The sequence below is a fragment of the Pungitius pungitius genome, chromosome 8, assembly GCF_949316345.1.
Source record: "Pungitius pungitius chromosome 8, fPunPun2.1, whole genome shotgun sequence".
Classification (NCBI taxonomy): Eukaryota; Metazoa; Chordata; class Actinopteri; order Perciformes; family Gasterosteidae; genus Pungitius; species Pungitius pungitius.
In genome coordinates, this window is record NC_084907.1 from 18,444,014 (window position 1) to 18,462,860 (window position 18,847).

The following is an 18,847-nucleotide window of genomic DNA, read 5'->3' on the forward strand; positions in this document are numbered from 1 at the left end:
ACAATTGTTGTATTGTGTTAAGATGGGATATATTGGGATGTATATATATATCAGATCGAATCTGATGTTAAATCAGATTTCATGTCATTTTGTTAAATGCATTTGTAACAGCCTGTATTAACTGGGCTGATAAAATAATACATTGTTCCGCTCACAGAAAATGAAGGCGTCCCTAACTAAGAGGACTCGGGTTCCTCCGGTTTCAGTCGGAACCTGAGCCGAGAGCCCCGAGCCCCTCACTACTATGCGCAACATAACATCAATCGGGTCTTGGCTTGCGGTTTGAGATCGTTTGCATTGAATCAAAAAAGTAAGAAAGGAAGTAAGTATCGCGCTGTTGAAATGGACACCGCCGACCAGGTGAGAATCGTTACAAAGATCAATCGGACTCAGAGATGTGTGGTTATTTGCTAAATTGTCCATATCTGTCATTAATTGCCAGTGTTTTTATCCTCTGTCTCCTCCTGCAGCTTGCATCTGTGGGAACGTTTCAAGTGCTAAAATTACCCCTGGGATTTATCCGTGTTTTGGAATGGGTGAGTTGACCATTTTGACTGTGCTTTGCATGCACTAACTTAATTATGCAATGTAAATACACCGGCGTATTGTCTAATTAACTGCAGAACGAGAGTCTGCATGCGGTGATTATTAATCCCAAAGCAACTGGTTTTGACTCGTTACCGTCCAGCTTCCCTCTGTTACAACTTTAACTTCACCACATGTGTGCTTTTGGTGCCTACGGTGTTTTTTTTGTATTTTTCAGCGTAACTAAATAACTCAAGTTCATGTAATGAGTCACAGCTGCGTGATGACTACACGCCAGGGGAAACCGCTGTGTAGCTTTTCATTTGGGCTATGCGTATTTTGGATGCGTTGTGCCAACACTGTGCGTTTTGCGCCAGTCCACAAAAAAATGCCCCATTTTACTCCAAGTGAAATTATATAACAGTAATTGACGACGTCTAAGGGTGTCCTAGCTCTGACTGAATCAATCCTTCCTGCCTACTTCTGTCAGGGTACCATATATATAGTCTCTCGTGCTTATTGTAGAGTGAACAGCAGCCTAAGGCAAAAAAAGCGATAAGTGACTTTCTTTGATGTGAGTTTAGAGAAATGGCTATAGCCATGAGGAAATGATGTGTGTGTCCCACTTTAATTAATGCCATCAACTGTGCAGAGAATCCTCAAGCAGCAGGGAATAAAAATATATTGAAGACAGATTGTGCAAAGTGGTTGAGTCACTTTCATCAGACACTTGACACTTTAGCTGAGATAAAGCAGATGTCTATCACTAAGGTCTCAGTGTGTCCCCCTTTTTATTCATGTGATATTTGTGGACCCGTGCAAAAGAAGATCCAAAGCAGGGTGTGTATGATTAAGATTAAGCACTCTGTGTGTGTGCGTGTGTGTGTGTGTGAGAGAGAGAGAGAGGAGTTGTGTATGTGTGTGTCTTGTAACATCTGTTTTGATGCAGGATCCCCTGATCATTTTCACACAAATCTAATCATGACAGCATTATTATAACAGTGATTTTTCATAAAGCTGGTGGGCTCATAAAGAAAATGTGTATATAAAATTCCCCGATGACCAAAAGTAAAAGAAGAAATACCCCTTTATTTCCTGTGTTTATGATGTAGTTGATATACATTTTGAAATGTCTTTTCCACATATGACAACAGTAGGAAAATACATATTTTTGTTTAGTTTGTTCACATGCCCTCAGGTATTAATGGCTGTAGTCAAGGCAGCCATTGACATTTACCCTGCTTATGATAATGAACCCCCTACGGCTGACTCGACATGTGGGAGAACAGTAGCTTGTTTAAAGGTTACGTTAACACCATTCCAGATCGTTGCACCGGTGTAGTAGGTTCCCTGCATCCTCGGTCAGTACTGAGTGTGCACAAGGAGAAGGCAAATTGATAATCATCGATGTCCGCAAGAGATTCTAGAAGGTTTTACGGCTGTGTGTGTGTGTGTGTGTGTGTGCATGCTCTCCCTTGGTGTGTTTGGCAGCCCACCACTGACCGGCACATTCCGCTCCAAACAGCTGTAAGGCTCCCCAATCTCCACCATCAAGCAACTCATGCAGAAGCTGTCCTTTGAGATGTGCCCAAACTCTTCACTGTATGTGTGAGCATGTTGGTGTGTGTGTGTGTGTGTGAGGGAAGGAAGAAGAAAGGGAAGAAAATTGTCCAGCTGAGTGAGCACATGATGCAAATGATATACTGTAAAGGCCCTTTTATGCCCTGATGCATCATCGGGGCTGTTGTATCATCTCACATGGTCTCAACTGACTTACTTACTACAGCAAAACAGTGAGTGATGATTCACAAAGGATGAGTCCATCATGAGGGTAATTTATGAGAACGGGGGTCGTCCAAATCTCAGGAATGACCCACTGTGCTATGATGTCATCCTCAGTAGTTTACTGCACACCAGTGAACTTTGCCTTAGAGAAAGTGCAGTTTAGGTGTGTGTATGTTTGTGTGTCTGTTCAAGATCAAGTTGTGCAACATAGATTACTTTTAACAGGGGTATTGCTTAGGCCCAGCAGTAGCACATTGTTTACCAAGTGATTATGGCTATTTACACAACCAGTGACTGATGCTCCGTGGAACACACGGAAATAGAGGAGCAGAACTTTGTATAAAAAAACAGAGTTCATTTCATTATATTCATAATATAATTACGAATTAAAGGAGTACGGGGAAGCATGAAAAACAAATTCCTCTCTGAACACATTAAACGTGTCGGCTGGTGTTCAAGAGCCTTAAAACAGCTCAATTGGGTTTAAGAAAAACGAATGAGTGTAATGAACGTGGCACAATGCAGTTCTGTTGGCCTTACATTAGACTTCATAGTTGTATTTATTACCAATGGCCAATCAGTTGTAGTTGATTAGTTAAGTGACAAAAAAACTTTTGTGGGGTTTGATTATTTCCGGCCTTGGGGCACTGTAATGGTAATTCTCAACATTTTCTGATATTTTATATAAATATTGCTGTATTATTGTAATGTATATTGTGTTGCTTTCAAGTTTTACTTTCAAATGTAACCTGGGAATAAAAGAGTCACACTGGGACATGCTAGTTTGCATGCTACATATGTATTACAGACCAAAACAACACATCCTTTTGTAAATGCTCTCGGAGTCAAGCTAGATGTGTGCTACCTATTATTAGGTTTGACCTAAAATGGAATGGAATATAATTCTTACTCTGATTAATGTAGATATGTTTTGTATTGTAAATGAATACATATTGGGTGCACAACCCTTATCTCCAAACACCCAATGAACATTATTTATATTCATTGGGAACTTGAGTAAAATGGACCCTACGAATACAGCAAAGCCTCGCCTGAATAAAATACACCACACAATAAACCAATTTATTTAACAGGGATGGCAACGTTGTCTTTGTTCTTTCTCACACTCTTTGTCTTCCTTTCCGTCACATTCTGTGATGCTACTTCATTGGCCAATCATCTTGGTAATATGTTATTGTACGGTGTGGGTGCGTGGGGTTGAAGACACGGCACAGGACCGCAGGGTGGTGGGTTTCACAAAATGCTTTTTATTCGCACAATTCATCAATTAATTCGTTCGCTCGGTCGGTCGGTCCGTCTCCTCCCTCCCTCCTCGCTCGCCTCACTGTTTATAGGGGCGAGAGGAGACCCGTTAATTCCCCCCAGCTGGTTGCCAAGTGTTTCCACCTGGCACTGTTCCCCGAGCCACTCCCCCTCTCTCTCCCTCTGCAGCCGAGCCGAAACCACGCCCGCCACCACATACCCCCACCGCCCGACTTAGGCCGGGGAGCCGTCCGGCCTAGCTTACTCCCCCCCCCCTCCCTCGAGAGGGCGGGAGAGGAAGTCCGCCACGACCATCTGCGTCCCCGGCCTATGGACCACCTTGAAGTTAAAAGGCTGCATGGCCAGATACCACCGAGTGATCCGGGCGTTAGTATCCTTCATGCGGTGGAGCCATTGGAGCGGGGCGTGGTCCGAACAGAGGGTGAATGAGCGTCCCAGGAGGTAGTAGCGCAGGGAGCCCACCGCCCACCGGATGGCCAGGCACTCCTTTTCCACCGTGCTGTACCTGGCCTCCCTCTCCGATAGCTTCCGGCTGATGTAGACAACGGGGCGGTCGACCCCCTCCACCTCCTGGGACAAAACGGCCCCCAGCCCTCTGTCCGACGCGTCGGTCTGCAGAACAAACGGGAGAGAAAAGTTAGGTGTGTGGAGGAGTGGCTCCCCACAGAGAGTCTGTTTTACCTTCTCAAACGCCCGCTGGCACTGCTCCGACCACTGGACCGGATCTGACGCACCTTTCCGGGTCAGGTCGGTCAAGGGGCTGGTGAGGTCCGCAAAGCCGGCGATGAACCGTCTGTAGTAACCCGCCAGCCCCAAAAACCGCCTCACCTCTTTTTTTGTCTTAGGGCGCGGGCAGGCTGCAATAGCTGCCGTCTTGTCCACCTGAGGACGCACCTGCCCACCCCCCAAGTGGTACCCCAGATACCGTACCTCCCTCCGTCCAACTGCACACTTCCCCGGGTTGGCGGTGAGCCCGGCCCGCCTCAGCGACTCCAGCACCGCGTCCACCCGCCGCACATGCTCCGCCCAGGTGGTGCTGTGGATGATTACATCGTCCAGGTACGCGGCCGCATATGAGGCATGCGGACGCAGCACCCGGTCCATGAGGCGCTGGAACGTGGCCGGGGCACCGAACAAGCCGAAGGGAAGCATGGTGAATTGGTACAAACCATACGGAGTGGAGAAAGCCGTTTTCTCTCTGGACTCTGAAGACAGGGGAATCTGCCAGTAGCCCTTAGTTAAATCCAGGGTCGTAAAAAAACGTGCAGTGCCCAGCCGGTCCAGGAGTTCGTCGACCCGGGGCATTGGGTAGGCGTCGAATCGTGACACGTCGTTTACCTTGCGGTAGTCCACGCAGAACCGCACAGTCCCATCCTTCTTGGCCACCAGAACGATGGGGCTGCACCAGGCGCTGTTGGACTCTTCTATTACCCCCATCTCCAACATAGCCGCTAATTCCTCCCGAACCACTTTTCTTTTGTGTTCGGGTAGTCTGTAGGGTCGTGACCTCACCGTCACCCCCGGGGGTGTCTCGATTCGGTGCATTATCAGGTCGGTGCGGCCTGGCCGGGGGGAGAACACATCAGCAAACCGCTTCTGCAACTGGGCAATGTCCGCTCTCTGGTCCTCAGAGAGATGACCCTCACACGGGAGCGGGGTGGGATTAGCCGCTTTTGGCACCTCCGGCCCCAGGTCCTCACTTTCCGATACTGTGGAAATCAGAGAAACAGACTCCGCCTCCCTCCAGGGTTTCAGGAGGTTGAGGTGGTATATTTGTGTAGCCCCGCCCCTGTCAGACCGCACCACCTCATAATCAACATCCCCCACCCGGCGTGTGACCTCGAAGGGCCCTTGCCACTTAGCCAGGAGTTTTGAGTTGGAAGAGGGAAGTAATACAAGTACCTTTTCTCCCGGTGTGAATTCTCGCAGCTTGGCCCCTCTGTTGTACAGCCGTTGTTGTCGTTCCTGGGCCTGGAGCAAATTCTCCCGTGACATCCTCCCCAGTGTGTGGAGCTTTGCTCGCAGGTCCAGGACGTACTGGATCTCGTTCTTTCCGGGGCTCGGACCTTCCTCCCAGCTTTCTTTAATAAGGTCCAGCACCCCTCTTGGTGACCTGCCAAACAGAAGCTCAAAGGGAGAAAATCCCGTGGAGGCCTGGGGGACCTCCCGGACTGCAAACAACAGAGGGTCAAGCCATTTGTCCCAATTACGTTCATCGTCGCTAATAAATTTACGAATCATGGACTTCAGCGTCCTATTCATCCGCTCTACCAACCCGTCGGTCTGGGGGTGGTACACACTCGTGCGGACGGACTTAATGCCCAGTAACCCGTAAAGTTCTCCCAGTGTGCGCGACATGAACGAGGTGCCCTGGTCTGTTAGAATCTCTTTCGGGATTCCAACCCGGGAGATGACCTGAAACAGAGCCTGCGCGACGCTCTTTGCAGAGATATTGCGCAATGGCACTGCCTCCGGATACCGGGTTGCGTAATCCATGAGGACTAACACAAAGCGGTATCCGCGTGCGCTCCGGTGAAATGGCCCGATGAGGTCCATGCCGATGCGCTCGAACGGAACCTCCACCAACGGTAGCGGCCGCAGCGGGGCACGTGGTATGGCTGGTGAATTAACCAATTGACACTCCGGGCAGGACGCACACCAGCGGCGCGCGTCCGCCCGGATGCCTGGCCAATAAAATCGGGCCATTATCCGGTCTAGTGTTTTCCCGTATCCCATGTGACCCGCCATCGGATTATAGTGAGCCGCCTGGAAAACCATTTCCCGGCGGCTTTTCGGTACTAACAACTGGGTGTTTTCCTGCCCTGTTCGAGTGTCACGACTCACTCTATACAGTCTGTCCCTAATCAATGAGAAGTGCGGGTACGACTGTGCTGCGTCAGGGCGCACCAAATGACCATCAATTCTTATCACTTGGTCGTAGGCTGAGCGTAGAGTATCGTCACGAGACTGCTCGAGTGGAAAATCTTCCATGGAGCGGAACTCGGGAACCGCCGGGGTCTCCTCGGGAGGCTCCGCCGGTTCCCCCTCTTCCCCGGCGGCGTCGGACGACCTCGCGTCACCGCTGAGCACCGCACACATACCGCATGTCCCTGTCGGTCGTGAACGCACCCCCGCAGCCTGCCCCATTAGCGTGTTAAATCCCTCCCAATCCGTTCCCAAAATTACGGGGTGCGTCAGGTGGGAGCTAACCGCGACCTTTATTCTATATTTTTTTCCCCTGAACCGAAGTTCGACGGACACTATGGGATACTCGTGAATGTCCCCGTGCACACACCTTATTTTCACCCGCGACGCTTCTACCAATGCCCCTGGCCGAACCAGGCTCTGGTGTATCATGGACTGCGAACAGCCCGAATCCACCATCGCCTGGCGTGTACCCCCCTGGATTCTTACCGGAACGCGGTACGTCGCTCCCGGGCCGGGGGAGGGTGATGGAGCGCCGGCAACCCGGATCACCTGCCCCACCTCCATCAGCGGGCACTCCCTCCGCAGATGGCCGGGCTGCCCACACTTCCAGCACTCCTGCCCTGGCGTTTGAGAACCTCCGAGTGGGTCAGGAAGAGTGCCGGCCCCGGTCGGTGCTGCGTGGTCGGCCCCCCTGGTACGAGCTGGTGACCGCGGCGTCGGCAAGGGCCACCCTGCCGCCGGCTGCTGGGTCCTCCTTCGCGGCGTGGGGACCGGCTGCGGCGGCGCGGGCGGGCGCCCGGCGTCGCCCCGTCCGCCGGGGTGGACCGCCAGGTGATCCTCTGCCAGGGTGACCGCGGCCTCCAACGTCGCCGGACGGTGGTACTGGACCCACGACGAGGTCCGCGGCGGGAGCCCCCGCAGAAACTGCTCCGTCACCACCTTCTCCACCACCGCCGGTGCGCCACCCGCGCCCTCCGGCTGCAGCCACCTGTTGGCCGCGTCCCGTAGCCGCTGAGCAAAGGCGAACGGACGGTCCTCCGGACCCAGCCTCGCCTCCCGGAAACGCCGCCTGTGGTCCTCGGGGGAGAGCCCCAGCCGGTCCATGATGGCCCTCTTTACCCCGGCGTAGTCCTGTCTTGCCCCGGGCGGCAGACCCAGGGCAGCTGTCTGCGCCTCTCCGGTCAGTAGTGGCAGCAGGCGGATTGCCCGTTCGTCCGCCGGCCACCCGCATGCCTCCGCCATCGCCTCGAACATTTCCAGGTACGACTGTACCTCGTCCGCCGGCGTCATTTTATGCAGCACCACCCCCGCGTACGCCGGGGGACCCGGTACCGGTGCTGCCGCGGCTGGCCGGGCCACCAGCTGCTCCAACACCCGGGTCTGCCGATCCGACTGGGCTTGGAGCGCCCCCAGAAAGTGCCGGTTGACCTCGGCCTGCTCCCGCTGCATCGCGGCGATCTCTCCCAGCATCCGCCCGAGCGCGATCGCCGGCTGCGCCATCCCCTCCGCCTGCTGATCGCCGGGTTCCATACCTAGTTGGGCGCCACTGTACGGTGTGGGTGCGTGGGGTTGAAGACACGGCACAGGACCGCAGGGTGGTGGGTTTCACAAAATGCTTTTTATTCGCACAATTCATCAATTAATTCGTTCGCTCGGTCGGTCGGTCCGTCTCCTCCCTCCCTCCTCGCTCGCCTCACTGTTTATAGGGGCGAGAGGAGACCCGTTAATTCCCCCCAGCTGGTTGCCAAGTGTTTCCACCTGGCACTGTTCCCCGAGCCACTCCCCCTCTCTCTCCCTCTGCAGCCGAGCCGAAACCACGCCCGCCACCACAGTTATAGTTTTTGACAGATTGCTGCACAATTTTCACTTTGTGCAGGAGCATAAGCACTGCACACACACTTGCACGTGCACACTCGCTAACACACTAACATCGAAGGACAACTGGGGAATAGAAGGAGAGCAGACAGCTGCTGACAGACATCACAAGAGACTTGTCAGGTCAAAGATCTGTTTTTCGGAACTGAACTCCCTCGATTCCCTTTGACGAGGGGACGTGAGGCCGAGGAATAAAATCCCAATTCTTCTAAAAACTTCTCACTGTGGTACCGTTTGGTGTGACTTAAAGATTTGTGTCTTCGTGTCTATTGTGTTTGGGGCTGAATTAAATATTAAACATTTAATATTTTTCTCCAAATTGTTCTGAAACTTGTGGCTGATGGTTTCTCTTCACCCTATAATTTGATGGTTTTTTTTGGTTAATCTTTGTTCATATTTATCTTTATAGTTTTAAATCTGTAGTTTATTTCCACAGGATTTGTGTAACATTTACACAAAGAACTTGAGAACTCCCCTTTCAACAAAACCCTTGTTGCATGTTTTTTTTATCCAATATATACATTGCTAATTAAATAACTCTTACATCCTTATTATATCACAATAGCATAAGAAGTATAGTTGATCCTCAAGATGTTTCCTTGAGGAGGAAACACTATGCTCAGTCCAGTTTTCAGCCTTTATCCTTAACAACATTAAACCCATTGACGGGCCCATGATACACGTGTCACTTATTGTATATTAACTTGATGGTGAATAGAGATTATTTTTAAGATGCACTAATTAAAAATGGTATATTAATAATGCATCAAAGTATTACATTAAGGCTAATGTGAAAAGATGCTGTCTCATTCCCTCCGGCTCTTTGAACCCTTTTAGCATCTTTCACTTTGTTTTAGCTTTTAAAACAGCCATTTTGTTGGCAAAAAAATTGCCAAGCATCACCAAATGACAAGAAACCAGCTGGCAAGTATAGTGCCAATTTCAACAGTTAAAGAGAGTGATATTTCAAATGAATTTAGATCAGCTTGAGATTTGTGTGAAGACATTCCTCCTCACATACAGTACATGAAACCAGCACCATGCACGCACGCACACACACACACACACACACACACACACACACACACACAAACACACACACACACAGAGAGAGTGTGGTTGTATTATATTTCCTTTGGGTGCCCCCAGCTTAATAAGTGCAGTGGCTTCCTCTGCAGGGCGATGGGGCTGAGCTCCAATCCTGACCAAGTAGCCATGAAAAATGGGAAGAGGAGCTCCGCGAAGGGGTACTGTTACAAAAAGAAATGGAGATTTTCTGCCTGCTTGAGGTCAGTCGAGCTTGCTGTGGGAGAGATGAATCTGGGCTGTGCAGGGCACAAAGCTGCCCCCCCCCGCGCAGGAAGGGATTAGCCGCTGCTGAACGTGCTGCTGATGTTGTTCTGTGGTGCTGCTGCTGAAGCAAAGATCAGACAGCTTCCACACCCAGGCTCAGTGAAGTCGTTGGGGTTTTCGAGATCAATATCATCTGAGCACCTCTTCCTCGATGAGGTGGGGAAAACCTTTTGTCTGGAGTATGGATGGACATTTTTCTTTCATTGCTCCATTTTGATTCACAAAAATGTTTAAAAGGTGTTTAAGTCGTCCACAGCTCGACAACAGTATTTTGGTTAGGGTGATACAAGTTGTTCATCAAAGTGAAGCCAAAGGTTAATTCCACTGAGCATCTGTCTGCTCGCCCCACTGTGCTTCTAATCTGCATTTGTCCTTTTGTTTTGTACTCAACTAGATGGCGTGAAATTGCTCATGTACACACTGGTGGACTGCAGCAGTGAAAGCAAGCAAGACTCCGTGTCTGTCTGTCTGTGTGTGTGTGTGTGTGTGTGTGTGTGAGAGAGAGCTTGTCCGGACTGTGTCTAATGGTTCTGCCTGAGTGGAGAGAGTGAGATATTTTTACTCTACATTCACATACAATCACATTGCATGCATACATCTTGGCCCTTAGACACTGAGCAACACACACACGCACAGGGATGATATGCAGCCATGCACACACAGGCATGGACATATAGTGAATGTAAACGTTCCATGAATACACAAGCATACAAAAACACGACACAGGCATGGTTGAACATGCACAGCAGCATATGACACAAATCTGGATCAGTCCAGTCAGACAGGGAGAGGGACTGAACATTTGATGCGTTTTTCTCCACTTGACAAACGCAACCGTTCCCATCGACTTGAATGGAGCAGGCGGACGGTGTGTGCGTGTCTGTGTGAAACCTTCCTCTGGCTTTTGAAAATGTTCGAGGGGGGGGGGGGGGGGGGGGCTCATCAGCTAATACACCGTTTAGCTCGTCTGCCACTCCACCTGATCCTCACCTCTCACCTCTCGCTTCCTCTGCCGCTCTCATCACGTCCTCTCGTCAAGCAGCCCCCTCTCTCGTCATCCCTTTTTATACGATCTATCTTACAGTCAAATGTTCTTGACGTGCCATGATGCCATTCCTTAAATGCTCTCTGTCTTTCTGCCCACTTTACCAGCCACGTTGCTTCTCTGGCCGGCTAATCTTTTTTAACTACACCCTATTTGCCGTCCTGTTTTCCACAATGAAGAGCTATTTCTATTGGACACTGTAGTTCTGATATTTAAGCCCCGGAGCCTGTGCATCAGTTTCATAATCCTCCGCCAGCCTTTCGCTCTTCCACAGCGTTTGCTCGCGTCTTCGTTTGAGCCTCCATCCCCAACGTGGGCTACATTTAGGTTTCGCATAGATTCATTGCACTCTTATCCACATCAACTAACCGAAATATGAAGATTATATCACAAGCTGTTAGTTCGTTTTACCTTTGATTGAAAAAGAAATGTACCCTCGCTATGGTTTGAGGAGAAAAGCAAATAATGCTCTTCAGATGTGATGTAGGTCAGTGGAGAAGAGGGCAAATGGGGCTGTTGAGAGCTTTGTTTGCATTGCAGACTGTATTCATTCCAGTGCCCTGGCTTCTTTCTCTCTCACTCTCTCCCTTTCTCTCTCTCTCTCTCTCTCTCTCTCTCTCTCTCTTGTTCCCTGAGGAGCCCAGCTGGAAGAGGCAGATAATCACACAGGGGCGCAGGGCTTATCACCCACCCTCCTTTCCCAATGCCACGCTCTCCTGCTCAAAAGCCCCAGCCTGAAATGAGAGGGGCTGAATCCGAGCTGAAAAGTACAGGGAGCGAAGGCAGCTGCAGGAGAGTATGGACACACAGAGAGAGAGAGAGATGTTTATCGGGGGGAGGGGGGAGGGGGGGGGGGTAATTAGGAGTGAGTATTTATTCTCTAGCTCTCACTTCTTCCACCATTTGTTTGTTTGGATAACAATCCGTCCTTTCAGCATTCTGCATATGGCACTTAACAGTGAAACAAATATCTTGTTTAGTAAACACTAAAAATATAAGCGAATTAAAATCACCTCTGTAATGTTGTTTTTTGAGAATCCACCCCCAGTCTGTCAAATACGTCAGTAACCAGACTGTTAATTACTGATACTCTAAGGTGACATCTTATTTGTTTGTATGTTGATATCAGCCAATACCCTCACCTATATCCCTCAAATATTTAGTCCACACTGTTCTCATTTATATGTTGTGAGTGCAAACACATGCTTGAGACAAGCATGCACTCAATCTCCGCCGCGTACTCCCATCACCCGCCCCAAGCTGCCGCCAGGCTGTGAGTGGGAAGTGTGGCCAAATAATCTAATGATGCTGATGTTTATTAAAAAGCGACCTCTGGAGGCCGAGGGGTATTCAAACTCGAGCGATATCTCTTCCCCGACTGCTGCTGGCAAGCTGCACGTCCAGCTGCCTGCATGGGGGGGGGGGGGGGGGCTCAGGCTAACTAGGCGTCAGGTCTGATTATGGTGATCATGGTGGTGAGACGTCTTGAGGCTAGAGGAGCTTTACACGGAAAACTGGGCCGAGGGAGAGCATATTAAGGGCAGAGGTTGTGTGTGCGGTTCCAGTCCTTCGGTTTAAACTCATAAGACACCAAACTGTCAGCTGTTGTGTTCCCATCACTCCATTGGCTCCTTCGTTGGTTTGATCTTGACTACATCTTATGTAGTCTTTATTATTTCTACCGTAAAACGTGTTGAAATATACATTGGCCACTTTACCTTTACCACTTTACCTGTATGGAGATGTTTTTTTAGATGTTATTTTAGCCATAACTCAAATAACCCCAACCATGGACCAACCAAAGGAGTAAGTCAAAAAATGTGTTTTCTTCACGAAGCAGACTGAGGTTGTAACCAGCAGGAAATGTATTGCTTTGTGCCTTTGGTGCCAGTTTTACCATTTAATCACATACACGACTAAATGACATTAAAACTACTCATCGTGTACAGAGCAAAGTGGTGAGAGAAGAGCTAATTACCGCCATCCCTTGTCAAACGAGGCTGGCAAGGTCCACGGTTCTTTTCAGGCCACAGTATTGTGGGAGTCTTCCACAGAGGCAGAAGCTTTAATTGCATCACAGCAGAGTTCATGGACGCGACGTGTAGGAAGAAAGAAAATTAATGAAAGGCATTTTCTCAACCAGTGTTTGGAAAAAAAGTGCTTAGATACATAGAACAACCTTAGTAACTGTGACAAAAGCTTGTTTTACACACTGCTTTGTACTCTCATTTATTGCATAATAATAATAATAATGCTAATTTCTACCCATAAAAGCAGCAATGTTTATTCATTTCTAATCATTCACCATCTGTACAGGCTGTCTAATTTTAGTTTACATAAGTTTATGCTTTGCCATTTGTATGAAGTGTCATTAATTGATCCTCTCAACACTTCCTGTTCATCAGGTATCTAAGCCATGTTTAATAGAGCTGAAAAAAATGCTTAATCAATCATGTTGTTTCAACAAGGAGACTCACATTGAATAGATGTAGAATCAGCAGAAGAGGAATGCTTACAGAGAGATAAACAAGTAAACATATGTGTTGGTCAAATCATTCTATGTAAAATATGGAGCCAGAGTCTAATTGATAATTGCAGCTTTAATTTCCTTCAGGTTCAACTTGAGAAAACAGACATTTAATTAAACTTCAGACACATTTAAGAAGGAAACGTTGATTTGTGAACACTGTGAAGTTGTAGAGGAATAAAGAGGTCAATGTGTCGTAGTAAACATGAATGCACCACACTACGTTTCCTTGGTTTCCTCAGGCAGCCTCTTCCTGCTTGTGCTTCAGAGTGTCAGAGTGCTTGTGGGAGCCCTGCAGCGTAACACAACTGCATTAGATCTTAACAACCTCAATCTATGTGTTTGTATCGTTTAAAGTAAGTTCTAGTGTATTTTTCTCTCTTGTAGCTGTAGATATAGCTTTTCAATAAATACAGCGGGTAGTATTTCAATATGTGACGATTCTCCCTGATCTTTGTTTCAACAGAGCGGTATATTAGCATTATAAATCAAGCTTTGATCGAAAATAATACATCATGCAAGCTAAACTGGGAGGTTTTGTTTTCTTTAATTGTAATAACCTTCATCCTTGTCGGACAGATCGGATTGCATTTATTCTAACAGTCATATTTTAATTTGGTAACATACTTTATTCTTAGATTTTCTTTTATGGTGACTGTGTTCAGAGGTCAGATTCTCGTTGTCTTTGAAGTCCAAAGGGAATGATTATTTGCCAAAAAAAAGGCTTTTTTCTCTATACGGTTTGCAGATGATTTTTTTTGTGTCCCCAAATTTACATAAAGATTGTTTCCAGTAGCAACAGGGAGCTTTTTTTCACAAGGCAGGTTCTTACAATCACAACCTGTCCATATCTCCAAACAGCAAACAGAGTCAGCAACGATTTAATGAAAGTCTGCGCAATTATATTAATGTTTGTGGTTGAAAATTGGTTTAAAAACCAATACATTTACAGTGTTTGGAGACGATTGATTGGCTCGTTAGGGAAACCCTGTCCTGATTGACAGTGCATCAAACAATCTATAAAGTTTTTCTTGATGTGTGACAAATAATAGACCAATATGTTAGGTTCATACATGTTTATAGCAGCACAATATTGTTTGGTGACCTAAAAACCTCGGGATCAGTGACTAAAGAAAATAAGAATCGGTCTATAACTAAAAACCCTTTCCTGATTCTGAAAGATCCAGCTTGCATTAAGCTTTGTTGAAGTAGAGAGGTGATACTGACCTGTTGTTACAATTATAGATATAATTAAGAATACCGTTCTTTACCTTAAAGCAGTGATTCCCAACTGGTGGGTCCCGTTTTTAGTGGGTCGCAGGCCTTTGCATGGGAAAAATTGAAATTGAAATTTTTATTTTTTATTTTGAAGGGACTTTTTTAATGCAGCGGAGTTTCATTTTTTTTTGCCGGCTCGTCCGTCCATGTTTTCAGCAGCGTGTACCAGGTTGGGTCAAACCATTCTCATATGGGGGAGACATTGGGTTTTTAGGATAATTAAACATCCTGAATATAAAATGATTGATTTTGAATGAATTTGAGAAGTTGTTCCTCGATTTGGGTCGCGGCTTGTCATTAAGGGGTCCATGGTGGGTCCCGGAGCCAAACCAGTTGAGAACCACTGCCTTAAAGCATACTATCGGCATCTGAATTTTTTTTTCTTTCTATGTGCAGGTCTTTGCCATTTTTGCCTTTGCAACATGTGGGGGCTACTCGGGGCAGCTGCGGGTCAGTGTCGACTGCATGGAGAAGGCAAGAAGCAACCTCAGCATTGGCATCGACTTTGCTTATCCTTTCAGGTGAGTACGTGGGGGCTTCAGGGTCTTCATTCCTTGGCCCAGACTTTAATTGGCAAGAATATGAATCTTTGCTTACTCTGATGCGTGATGAAGCCAGTTACAATGGAACTTTAATGCTTGTTATCTGTCAACGTTTGTCAGTTTCAAGTAGTCAGTAGTCAATTTAATTGTTAGCCATCGAAAAAACCCACCGTGGTCTAGTATCTGCAGGTCCCTGTAACATAATGTAGGTGTTTTTAGTGATTAAAAACATATATAGGTTGCTGCAGCAGATACAACTAAAACTATTTTTAATCTGGTTTGATCCTTGTACTTCCTTTTTTTGTGTATCAGGTTGCATCAGGTGTCCTTCGAAGCGCCCGTGTGTGAGGGCATTAGGGAGGAGCGCGTGTTCCTCATTGGAGACTATTCATCCTCTGCAGAGTTCTTTGTCACCATTGCGGTCTTCGCCTTCCTGTATTCCCTCATGGCCACCATTGTCTACGTCTTCTTTCAGAACAAGTACCGTGAAAACAGCCGCGGACCGCTCATTGTGAGTGCAGTGGACTCCGACTGAAGACCCTTTCAGTCGTCAGTGGGGGCTTACTCGACATAATCATGCCCTTAAATTCTTACCTATATTCCTCTGTTTCCATTATTATTACAGTGAATCTACCAAAGGAATCATGATACTAGACATAGCTTGACAGAGCAAAGTACCAAAAGTATTGTTGTTGTTTCTGGAGCTTCATTCTTTTCACATCCTTCCTCTCCTCTCCCCCGCGCCATCAGGACTTTATAGTGACCGTGGTGTTCTCCTTCGTGTGGCTCGTCGGTTCCTCTGCTTGGGGAAAGGCTCTGTCCGATGTGAAAATTGCCACCGATCCAGACGAGGTGCTGCTCCTCATCTCTGCATGCAAAGTCCAGACCAACAAGTGCGGCTCTGTTCTTGAACCGCGCTGGTCCGGACTCAACACCTCAGTGGTAAGTTCACAGGAGTCCCAAAACAACTGGGTTGAAAAATCCGTTATACTGAAAAGAGTGGAAAATTCAGGTGAAGAGAAAGAAGTGAGTTGAGATGATGTGGAAATCCTGAAAGAAGAGGAGACAAAAATGCCACTTGAAGTGTAAGCTGAGGCGTAAGCAACGAAAGCAGCTTGTGCTGATGAACACTAAGAGCTGAACATAGTTGAAATAGCGTGGAAATTGTGTGGGAACAATTGGCGGCAGTTGGCTTGTCAGGTGTTGAGAAGATCTAGAGATTTATTTGGATTTTAAAAAAGGAAATATTCGATGTATTCAAATACATGCATTTGCATGTGCATTACTGCCAGGGGTTTGTAATTTACACAATATGGCTTTGTTTCATTCTCTTTCTCTTTAGGTTTTTGGTTTTCTCAACTTTGTTCTATGGGCTGGGAACATCTGGTTTGTGTTTAAGGAGACCGTTTGGCACAAGGGGGCTTCGAGTTTAGCAGGCGGAGGATCTGAGAAACAGTCCGGCACATTTAACCAGCAGCCCTACAACCAGGGGAGCTTTGATCAGTCAGCGGGCTACAACACCCAGGGAAACCTCAGCCAGCCGACCGAGTACAGCCAAGTGGGGGGACCCACCTCCTACTCTAATCAAATGTAGACACCTTTTGGATTTGTAACAGTGGCACGACTAGATGTTAAACCAGAGCCATTGGGCAGCGATAAGAGAAAGTTTGTTAAAAACGGTAAAAACAGTCGTATAAAAAGGCATCAAAGGTGTCAAAGGACATCCTTTTGTAGGTACAGGTAGTGTTGGGTATTGTACAACATTTTTTGTTTTAACCTTTTGCTCCTTCTATATCAGGTTTGTTCTTTGCTGAATGTTGTATTTGTTGTTGTTTGATTGACTTAAAAGTGATGGTATTTTTCTTTGTACGTGGTTATTGCCATTTACTGTTTTGACTGTTGTGGAAGAAAAGAAATGCTTTGTGATCTCATAACGCTTCAAATTCAAAAAACGGTGTCAAATAAGTGCATGATGTTGTGTTGTACTGTTCTAATATGCTCTCTGTAACTAGTTTATGTTCTAATCTCTGGTTACAGAACTCTGACTCTACTGACTAGTACATATACAATATATCATTATTTAACTCCAACTCTATTTTGTTAACGAGTAATTCTAATTCTGATTTTGAATTAGATTTTGTGAAAAGTATGAGTTATATTTGTTTTGACAAATATGACAAATTCAACCCATGTCTGACATTGACTGGGTCAGAAATTTGAAATATTTAAAGCAAAAACTGTATTTTGCAAAATGCACTATACCAGTTTGTTCAAGACCAAAGAAAGGTACGGTATCTAACCGTTTCTTTCCATTCCTTTTTACTTATATATCATTTCATTTTAATAATTGTTATATATGTTACACCTCTCTAAAGCATGTCCAGAGTATCAATTCACACTGCACCAGTAGCACAGTGTTTATGTATGGTGAATGGTGACATCATTTATAATGAGCTTTTAAATCACTTCCGTTTTGTAAAAAAATGAATGAATCTGTGAAATTCCTGAATATTAATACTGGCTGGATAAACCCAGTGGTTGCTTGTTTACATGTACATGACTTGTGCAACCTTGTTTCTTGACCTCCCTGGCATGCGACTTGCATCAGTGTAACAAAGCACACAGGACAACCTCGTGTGTATGACGGTTTGACATCCATGATAAACGTGTACAGGTCCTGTTAATTACACTTTTAGTCACTTCATTATTGTGGATATTTTACAGGCTTTCTTGTTAATAAATTGGCCGATGCACAACCTGATCTGCATGTGACTGCTCAGATTTCTTCGGTTGATTTGTTATAGACTATAAATCGAACCGCGAAAAACAACCTGGGATATTGATGCCATCTTGTGGTGTCAGTGCATTTAAACCGTGCAGGTTCTCTAAAGTCAAGACAGCCCCCGAATACAATAACTGACAGCGTGACTTATTAACACGTAGACGGTTCTAATTTCACAAATTGCTGTGTCATTTTTATTCAGAAGCTGACTGTATTTCAGAGCAATCTGACCCAGTCCTCTTTATTAACATACTTACATATTGCAGCAACCTGAAATGAAACACAGCACATTGTGCAACCTCCGGAAAGACCAGCAGGCGGCAACAGCAGACCGCCTGAGCTCTCCCAACATCTGCGTCCCATGTTCAAACAAGAATTGCAATATCCAACTTTGCCCCATTATGAGCTCCCAAATCCATCACTAAAGCACATTAAAAAATTAAATTCTAATATGTACCATTATTATTTTAAATTCTTGACTCATAGAGGAGGCCTACAAAATATAGTATAAGCTGTACAAGGCAGAGGTCCAGCCTGAATATGTGTTTGATTGAGTTGCTAAACCCGTACTTTTGGGTTCACCGTTTTATTTTGTAGTTTCATGCCTCTTGTGTCCCTGGGTTAACTTCACTTCCTGCCTTGTCCTGTCATCCCTGTGATTGTCTGCCATGTCCATGATTGTTTCCACCGGTGTCCCATCACCTGCACCTCCCCTGCACAACATTTATTTGAGGGGGCCAGGCCCCCCTTTGCCCCTGCCTAGACCCGGCCCTGATTGAAGTCATCATTTTGGTAACCCTATCCGCAATCAGTAAAGTCAGTATGTGTGGAAATAGTTGAATTAGAAAAAACCTAGGGGATCCCTGTTGAGGTGCTGATTCTTTATTTCCTGCTCAGGTGTGACCAACAACCTGAATGACGGA

General features: G+C 46.6%; 1 protein-coding gene across 1 annotated transcript; it reads left to right on the top strand.

Moving 5' to 3' along the window:
• The first annotated feature begins 140 nt into the window (after positions 1–140).
• synpra (synaptoporin a) lies at positions 141–17,914 on the top strand. The gene is made up of 6 exons (XM_037491265.2): positions 141–360; positions 471–536; positions 14,997–15,121; positions 15,455–15,653; positions 15,893–16,084; positions 16,485–17,914. The coding sequence occupies exons 1-6, from the start codon at positions 343–345 to the stop codon at positions 16,734–16,736; spliced, it is 852 nt and encodes a 283-aa protein (XP_037347162.1). The 5' UTR covers positions 141–342; the 3' UTR covers positions 16,737–17,914.
• The last annotated feature ends 933 nt before the right edge of the window (positions 17,915–18,847 follow it).

Excerpts from the sequence above, each read along its gene's own strand:
- synpra (XM_037491265.2), top strand. Across the intron at positions 537-14,996 it reads TTATCCGTGTTTTGGAATGG|GTCTTTGCCATTTTTGCCTT; the intron begins GTGAGTTGACCA and ends TTCTATGTGCAG. Across the intron at positions 15,122-15,454 it reads GACTTTGCTTATCCTTTCAG|GTTGCATCAGGTGTCCTTCG; the intron begins GTGAGTACGTGG and ends TTTGTGTATCAG.